The sequence below is a fragment of the Corvus brachyrhynchos genome, unplaced genomic scaffold (genome assembly GCF_000691975.1).
Source record: "Corvus brachyrhynchos isolate BGI_N302 unplaced genomic scaffold, ASM69197v1 scaffold66, whole genome shotgun sequence".
NCBI lineage: Eukaryota > Metazoa > Chordata > Aves > Passeriformes > Corvidae > Corvus > Corvus brachyrhynchos.
In genome coordinates this window covers 4,109,256-4,118,683 of record NW_008238440.1, presented here as the reverse complement: position 1 = coordinate 4,118,683, position 9,428 = coordinate 4,109,256, and the positions used below count along the sequence as shown (strand labels likewise).

Sequence of the window (9,428 nt, the reverse complement as noted above, 5' to 3'; positions counted from 1 at the left end):
GGATCTCTGCATCCCCTGTGGGTCCCCAGGAGCTGTGGGTGGCTCTCTGCATTCCCTGTGGATCCCCGTGGGCTGCGGGTGGATCTCTGCATTCCCCATGGATCCCCAGGGACTGCAGGGTCACAGCTGCTTCACCTTGGGCTGCTTCACCATGGCCTGCAGAGGAATCCCAGCTCTGGTGCCTGGAGCACCTTGTCCCCCTCCTTCTGCACTGCCCTTGGTGTCTGCAGAGTTGTTCTTCTCACATGTTCTCACCCTGCTCTTCTCTGGCCACAATTACAACTGTGCAGTAACTTTTTTTCTTTCTTCTTCTTAAATCTGTTATTGCAGAGGCATTACCACCATTTCTAATTGGCCCAGCCTTGGCCAGTGGTGCATCTGTCTTTGGAGCTGCCAGGGGTTGGCTCTGCCAGACACAGAGGAAGCTTCTGGCAGCTTCTCGCAGAAGCCACCTCTGTAGCCCCTCTGCTACTTAAGCTTGGCCATGCCAACCCAAAACACTCCTCCGCCCTTCTGCTGAGATTGGACCGTACTGCTTGATGCTCTTGTTAAAAATGGAGGCTTTAGTATCTCTGTTTGTTTCTCACAGGCCCGTTTTGTTTTGAACATCTGTGGTAGCTCACTTGTGCCATCAGGGACGGATCTGGGGCTGAGTGATGCCAGGCAGTGCCTGTAGACACTGGTACCTGAGGCAGCCTTGCTGAAGGGTAGCTGTTTGCCCCAGCCATGTGGGAGTATTAGGAGAAGGAGACAGTGGTCAGGATGTCTGGAGCACGTGGAGTGGTGGGTGACCTGTGTGACACCACAGGCTTGATGCCTGCACTGCACTTGGGACTGGAAGCTGGTACCTGATCCAGTACCTACTTTTGCCAGAAACTCCTTTTGGGGGCACCTCTCTGTGCCTTCAGGCACACGTGGCTCTTGGATGTCATGGTTTGCAGAGCAGCAGTTTATACCCAAAGTTCAAGACTCAGACTCTCACACACAGCTTTTCCTCATCACTGTCCAAACAAAAGATGCTTAAAATTCTCCCCAGCTGAAACACCCTCCAAGCCAAGCAGATGCCTGCAGCAGTCTTAGGTGGTGAAGATGTTGTCTTTGATTAAAGTGGAAGAGCTGCAGGGGCAAAGCCTCACAGGGTTTCTGCAGTGTAGGACAGCCAGGTTGGGTGGGCACCGACCGTGCTGCAGCTCCTGCCTCTCTTCAGTGCTTTCTTCTCTCAGCTGGAGAAGGGCTTAAAATCACTGCTCAGAGAACAGGGAGGGAAGGTGTGGTACAGCCATTCAACTGTCACACTAATTGTAGCTGAAGTTTTAAACTGAGGCAGATCAGAAAACCTACTGCAGGCAGATGCAACTTTTAGCCACGTTCCTCGCAGTCCAGGGCGTGAGAGAGCTTGTGTGCTGGCAGAGGCAATGCCTTCACACCTCTCTCTTGTAACTAATGCCAGGCCAGAAGGTGGATGACACCCATCCACCGTGTTATCCCTGTCCTCCTCTGGCCAGCCTGGCCTGCTTTTCAGACAGGCTGAAAGGTGTTTTAAGGTACCTCCCTGGGGAAAGTTGCAGGTGCTTTCCCCATTATGGTTTGCTTTGCTGGGAACTTACGCACAAATCCAAACAGTTTTATAGAAATAATGGAAATAGGAAAAATGCTACTGGGAAGGTCTGACAGCACTGCCCACTCAACCTGTGCTGCTTCAGCTGGGGTGTGGCAGTGCCAGCAGAGAACTGGCTCCTAGCACGGGCGCTTCAGAGGCTTTCCACAGTCCTTTCCCAGCAGTTACTGCCTTGGGACAGGACAAGTAGCAGACTCCTGACAGACACAGCTATGCAGGCAGCAGTGCCAGACATGGTGTAAGGCCTGTCAAGCACCTCTGCTCCAATTCATGGCATTTTTTCTCTTCCAAGCAGATAACAGTATCTATCCTACCCACTCTGGGCAAATATTTAGGAGATAAGCAGCACTGTTTGTGCTCAGCAGCAATGACTGGACTCTGCTCATCCGCTGGGGATGCTTTGCTAGCGTGTCCCGCAGGGTAGTTTTAGGTCATGCTCAGTGTCCTGCCTCTAAACAATCCTTTCTTCCTCCCTGTGGCTTTTCCCACAGCCGCCTTCTCCTTCTCCAGCTCCACAGCCAAGCCCAAATGCCAAGTACAGCTGACAGCCCCCATAAAGCACAGGGAGAGCTGCAGAGCTCGTGTTGGCTCCACTGTGCATTTGCACTGAGGACAGGAGGGCACACAGAGGGGGCAGGTTCAGGAGCTTCCCTGCCACATGTATGCAGGACCCACAGACAGGCATTTCTCCCTTCCTCCCCTGTCCTCCCATAATACTAGAAAAGAGACACGTTTTAATGACAGTTCACTGAAATGTGCATTCCCTGCTGATTTGACATTGGGCAGAAAAAGTGTCTACAAAATCAATTTTTAATAAATGTAAACAACTAAATTATGAATGACAAAAATATCACTGAACAGTTAAATATTAATCATGTAATTACTTAAATTAATACTTTTAGTGCAATATTGAGATGGAGAGTTCTGCTTATGCTGTGTCACTGTGCTGGCCAGACTGGTGCACAGGGGACGACGACCACAGTGGCCTCCACAGCAGAGTGACCTGAGGGCCTTAGGGCCTCATGGTGCCACAGCCCCAGTTGCTGGTTGTCCCACAGGTCGCACAATACTGGCTGCTCTTCTTAAGACCTCTGGAATCAGATTTATTAGCAAAGAACTTCTATCTCCTGTTCAAAGTAAAGCTGCCAAGACAATGGCTAAACTGGCGCAAACCAGAAAGCAAACTGCCCCACCCCAAAAACTTTTCTGTCCCAAAGTGCCATGAAACTTCCCAACAGCTGTGTGTGATGTGCAGACCCACAGCTGTGCTCAGTGATGATCTTTGGGAAGACCAAAGGTGCTGTGGAGGGAGCTGGGGGTGCCAAAAGCCCTGGCTGCTTCTGAAATGGAGTTGGGAGAGTTGATGAAGGAGACGGTGTGTCGTGAGCTCTGCTGTGGGGGCTGGACTTACTGCCCTGCAGGCCCCCTCTGTGCTCCTGCCTCAACAGGTGCTGCAGGGAGCCTGCAGGCTGGAGAATTGGTCCCCAGGATTCAGAGGGGTGGGCAGCCTTCTGTAGCAGCCTTCTGTAGGTACTTGCGGGCAGCACAAGTAGTTTCTTTCCTTGCCCAAGAAACTAAGAAAAGAATTTACTGGCACTCTTGTCCTTGTGGGTTGGCTGACTGTGTTGTTTGTTTTTAATCTAATAAAAGAAGATCTTAATATCATAGTAAAATTGGTACAAAGCTAGAAGCTCGCCCCTCGGCATTTTGGCAAAACATTATTGAAAATGTAAAAGCCTTTAGCAGAAATAACAGAAGCACAAAGAAACAGTAGGAATGGGATCAACAGGTGGTGTTCTGGCTCTTGGGAGAGACAGAGAAGTGCATCCAGCCAGGGCTCGAGGTGCCAGGCTGGAGGCTGGACACCAGCCCGGCGGTGGCTCTGCAGCAGCGGTGGCCAAGGGCAGGGACCCTTCGAGGGCAGCCCTGCAGAGCAGTGACCAGACAGCTGGGAAGAGCACATTGTTGGGAGGGCAGGAGCACCTGAGGAGGGAGAACAGGCGGCTGGGGAGGATCTGTGCACTGGGCAGATGGTGTGAGCATAGCGGGACCTGGCCAGGGCAACGGAGGCAATGGAAAGACATGCTTGGCATCCTTAGGCTTGCAACTGCTGCAGTTGATCCTGGCTCTGTCTGCTCCCTGTATGGAAATTAAATATTGGACACAGATTATACGAGTGTTTCTAAATTAGAAAGTGAAGCATCTCTTTCAAAAAGGTGGGAATGCTGAAGAAGTGTTCATTGTTCAGACTTGCCCTTTGCTGTAATATCCCAGTGCAGTTCTTCTTGCCTTGTCTCCTTTTCCCTGTGCCTCCTGCCTCCTCACAAGCATCACTGGAAGTACCATTCCTGTGTGCCATAAGCAGCTCCTGAAAATGGCATTAACTAATTTGTCCACCAGTACAGGTTGCCATGACCACTCATAAAAACAACGGGGGTTACTACTGCCCAGTCTGAGCTGCAGCAGCGCCCCATGACTTTTAACTCGTGGCACATGGTGGGTCACTGGAGGGAGCAGCTTCCTGAGGCTGCCAGCCAGGCTGGTACCTTATTTCTGATTGATCATCAGTAAGTCTGTACAGTGCAAAGCCCTTCCTGTCCCCCTGCACTTGCTGACTTGCCAGCTCCCTGACAGCCTGAGTGCATTTTGCTTCTCTGCTTCTGTGTGAGGCATTTTGTTCTGGCCGCCAAAGACCCATCCACAGAGAGCTTCATGTCCCGGTGCAGAGCATGGAGCTGCTCTTTTCCATAGCTTTACACATGGTGAGGAATCCTATCAGGTGAACTGTCCATTTGAAGCTGCTGTTTGAGTTCATTTTGTGCTGTCCCAGCATTGCATTTTCCGATGAACTTTTCCAGGTATGGTTTAAACTGGCGAGACGGGAGAAGCAGGAGCACTTTCCACATGCGGCATTACAACATGCTGCAAAGAAGTTGCTTCTTGGAACATAGCAGCCCCCTAAAATGTCAAATAAATCCTTAAACTATTCATCACTCTGTTTTTGGGGTGGCAGTTAAGTCTTTCAACACTCTGTGAGTTTCTTTCCCCAGCAGTAATTTTGCTGGTGAAGAAATACAGCTCAGGGCACTCCACAAAGTGGAGCCTCAAAATTCATGTTTTGTTTTCATTACCAAAAAAATGCTTTACTACATTAAAGAGTGGCCCATTAAAATTTTGTACCCTGTCTTCTCTGCACCCTGTCGTTGTTGGCAAACCTTCCCCTGTGCCCGTGCAGAGCCGAGCAGCTTTGCTTCTGCAGACTCCACAGAGAAAGGGCAGCGAAGGGGAGGAGGGTTCAGCCACAGCTCAGCTTGTTTAGATGTAAGATCTCAAAACTTCCAATAGCCATGCAAATTTACTCAGTAAATGTATGTACTGAACCTTAAGCTATCAGTGCTTGCTCTGCTTCCAGTGTATCCCAGCACAGCACACTGGCAAAGGAAATAAATTAACTGTCTGGTTCCTGGAATAAAATGTAACGCTGTACACAGCAGTATATTTAACTGTCTTGGGCAAATGGCCCTAAAATAACAACGAAAAAGAAAACAATGAATTACAGTAGTCTTACTGAGCCTTGTGATTATATAAATTAAATGTTGCCAGGTGAACTGGATGGTATTCTCTGATACTGTAGGAATGCCAGAGGTTGGAGAAAACAGTAAATGTTATAATTAGGGTTTAGGAGAGCAGTTGGTTATTCTCACAAGTAACTCAGACTAGCTGTATGCTGGCATGGGCATGAGAGCAGGCAGTAAAACCTGGAGTTTCCTTAATTAAGAGGGCAGAAAGGTTTTTAGCAAAATTCAGTGAAGACTTACTAAGTCCAGTTTTATTTAGTATTTCCACAGTTTATTTACATAGAAATGGCGCATTAATACATTTGTAACTATATTAGCAAGTTAGAAGATCAGAGCAAGGTACCGCTGTGGGGAGCCCATGAACCCAGGGCCAGCTGCGTGGGGCACAGCCAGAAGCACCAGCAGGGCAGTGGGGCAGCAAACCTGCCCCTTGCCAGCGCTCACATGGGCACTGGGGTCACTCACAGATGCTCCCCACGCTGCTGGGCCTGAAAGCTCGGGGTGTGGTGGTGGTGCTGGGAGGAGGGAGGCAGCAAGACTGTGGCTGCTGCATTCGTCAGCAGTGCTGGACATCGCCTCTGGGGATGAGTTTGTTTTCCAGGGAAGGGGAAAGCCCTGCCCTGGTCTCAGCGAGGCACACGGGGGATTTCGTGGGCGATTTGAAGGGGTGGCTCGATAGTGAAATCCAGCCAGCTGTGGGATAGTCTCTCTGGGAAATGGAGGAGTCCTCACTGGCAGGATTATTTAAGACTCGACTTTGAAAGACGAGACACTCTGCAGTTGGGAACAATGCTGCACTGTCAGAGAGATGGACTCAATTACTTAATAGGTCGTTGCTGTCTGTCTCCTGCGTTTTCCCTTTCAAGAACATATATTCAGCTGGGTTATTTCTCATGGGAAGACAAAGCGTTGTGAGAGAAGCCAGGCATTTGGAAGGGAGAGGCTGGAGGAGCAGCAGCCAGGCAGATGCCTGGTTTGCTCTCTGAGGAGCAGGCTCCTCGGGACTGGAGAAGCTTGGAGTGATGTAGCTGATGTGGTACTTTGGTCCTGTAATCAGCTGATCCCTCGGTCTCATAGGTCTTGCTCCTGTTTTCTCTTTCTCGCAAAAGATTTGCCTTGGTGCTCTCCTCCTGCCAGACTCATCCCTAGGACTGCTGGTGGTGGCACTGTGGTCCCACAGGCTGTGCTGTAGATGCTGCATGGGCCACTGGTTTCTGTTTTTCCAAAACATTCTGCATTGGGTGGACACTGGCAGGTCCGTACAGCCCATCTCAGTGCATGGGCAGCCTCTCCTTCAGCACAGAAAGGCTTGGATGGTGTTTGATCAAATGACAGCCAAGCTGGAGGTAAGCTCGTGGCCAGGAACCCATCTCTGAAGTAACCACTTGGTTCTCTGTTAGCAGGACATGGTGGATAGGGATGTATAACAAAGCCAGGGACTCGTGTTCTCACCAAAATCACTCTGCCAGCCATGGGCTGAGCGTTCCAGGGTGCTTTTGTTGTTGGGGCCATGGGCCTGCCTGGCAGCCCTGGCTGAAGGCAGCACGAGCCTGGTGCCAGGGCAGCCGTGGGGCCCTCGCTGCTGGTGTGTCTCACTGCACACACACCCAGGTACCTACCCTCGTGCATGTGTTTGTCACCAAATTAAGATCCTGCATTACCTTATGCACATTGAATTGTTGCACCTAAATTGGTTGCCCTTAAGCCCCAAGGCAGTAATGAGATTTTGTCTCTTTTGCCCATTTCTTTTTCTCTTCTTTTTTTCAGAATAAGTCGTCTGTTTAATGGCACAGAGCCTATTGTCTTGGACAGTTTAAAGCAACATTATTTCATTGATCGAGATGGGGAAATTTTCAGATATATATTAAGCTTCCTAAGGACGTCTAAGCTACTGCTCCCAGATGACTTTAAGGTAAGGAAAGCTATAGTCTGCAGTCTGTTTTTTCCTCCCATTCTGTCATTTTTTTTGGTGCGGGTTGGTTTGTGTGCTTGACCTAAACACACTTAACTAAATGTTGCTGTTTATTTGTTGGGATTTTTAGTACTTGTGTATTACACCAGGGATGCTGTTATTTAATAAATGGACCAATGGTTGTCATGGATACCAAGAAAAGTTAAATGATGACGCTTATGGCTATCAGTTTTTCTAAACTAATTGTATTTTCTCGCATTTTTAGCTTATTTATCAGGGTATAACAACAATTAAGAAGCAACATCAGCAACTTGAACTTAGCAGGGTTTAATGCTCAGAATCTGAAAGAAATGTTTTAAATTTGATACTTACAGGACTTGAACTGTGTAAATCTTTTTCTTGTTGGTATAAAAAAGAAACACCCTTAAACAAGCCCGTTGGTTTGTGTCAGACATAACCAATGCAGATACTTTGATTTCAGGAAGTAATCTGCTCACAGTTAATGTCAAAATATTCTTGGGAGATGGAACTGACTGAGGGCTTTTTAAGGAGCAGGACATGTTTTGTATGAAATCGTGGTGCTGGTTGTTTCTTTGCAGGCCCTGATTGTTTAAAGGCTCTCCTCTTAGCCTTGTTTGTTCGGCTTTGCACTTAGGAAACTTCCAACATTGTCACCCTTATGTATGAAAATTAGAAGACAAAAGTGTCCAAACTGTAGATGACAAGATTCAACAAAAGCACTTATTCCAGGATGAAATGATGAATAAATTGGGATGGCAGATGGGGATCTGCTCAGTTAGAGGACACAGAGCATTGCTAGGAAGGAAAGCTCCTTGCTTTCTCTGAAATGCCATTTCACTTTGTTGTACTGGCTGGGCCACAAGATCACTTGGTCAGTTGTGACTGAGCAAGTCCAGAGTGGTGGTGGTGGCGGCGGCTCTTGCTTTGGAGTACAACTGGTCCTCGTGCTGCAAACCCAGTCATTCTCACCTGAGCTAGGAGTCTGACCCCACTGTGGGAGGGTCTGCAGCTCACATCTTGTCCCAAGGCAGGGGGAGGTTTTGGCAGTTCTGGGTGGTTTGGAGCTCCAGCCCAGAAGGGCTGTCCTGAGCACTGGTGTTTCTGGCGAGTGGCAGATGGGCTGGGGAAGCTGCCCCATGGCTTGGGGTGCTCTGGTATGGGGTGGGGGGAGCCAGAGCACTGAGGGCTGGGTGGGAGAAAACTCTACAGAGAAATGGGAGAAAACCTTTGTGTAGTAGTGAAGCTAAAGACCAGACCAGTCCCAGGGGTCATAAGATGGATCCAGTAAAGGCGGTGGATGGAGAAGTGGGAGAGGTGCCAGAGAGATGCTTTAGCAGCAATGTTTTGGACAATCCAGTGGGACAAGGTGTGAGAGGAGAGGGTAGGAGAGAAGAGAGAGGTAGTTTGAGCTGATCATGGCCTCGACCAGCATCCAGATTTCAGAGGTGCTCAGTAGCAGAACAGGCAGGATTTGGCTGGAGCCTGGAGGGGAGAGTGCCCGCGGATGCCAAGGACGTGTCTGTGCAGCGAGCCCTGGCAGGGCTGGAGAGACTCAGGGAGCCGGCGCTGTGCCCGGGCTCAGGCCGCTGTTCCAGACCATCCCTTTGCATAGGGTTAACTGGGTTTTATTTAGTTCCTCTCTGGGAGAGCTTTAGAGCAAACCCCAGGCTAATGAGGGCTCGAGAACAAAGCAGAGCATTGCTAGGTAGGGAGTAACTAAATAAAAATGCATAGAAGAATGCGCTGTAAAGCTATATTAAAACTGCATTGTAAACGGATTTGACTTCACAGAAATCGTGTAATTTTGCCAGCATGATTAAAGTGACAGAAGACAATAATCAAAGGCAGCAAATGGAATCACTCGGTGTTTCTAAATGCAAAACTCTATTTAAGGTATAAAACCTGACAGCTTTTCCAGTGAGACTTGCATTAAATGTTCTTTATGTCAAACAAAGCATTATCAAGTGTTTTGAATATTTATTAGTTTTTACCCCTTAATTTAATCAAGCAGTTTATTAGCCTCAAGGTTTAGCCAAGTTGCTTTTCAACTTGAATTGCTGCTCAGATGGTTATTTTGGAAAGTTTGGAATGTAAGTACCACACCAGCATTATTGTGTTTGCTATTTCAGTGTTGTTTTCAGACTTAGTTAACACTGAAATGCAGAGAAAGTGGGGTGTGTGTTCCGAGGCTAGTGATTCTTTATTATCAAGTCTGAGTGGTGTGTTTACAGTGAATATTAATTACACTTCCAACCACGACTAAGCCAGAACTTGAAAGTGTCTCCCAGGTCTTCCTGCT

At 48.5% G+C, this 9,428-nt stretch overlaps 1 protein-coding gene across 5 annotated transcripts in view; it reads left to right on the top strand.

Annotated features, from left to right (window-relative positions):
* The window catches only part of KCTD15 (potassium channel tetramerization domain containing 15), a 46,758-nt gene that overhangs the window by 22,337 nt on the left and 14,993 nt on the right, over positions 1-9,428 (top strand). For all 5 annotated transcript variants that reach the window (XM_017736568.1, XM_017736570.1, XM_008635506.2 and 2 more), the window contains exon 3: positions 6,964-7,108. In XM_017736568.1, coding sequence (XP_017592057.1) covers positions 6,964-7,108 — 145 coding nt within the window. The remainder of the gene's footprint in view (positions 1-6,963; positions 7,109-9,428) is intronic.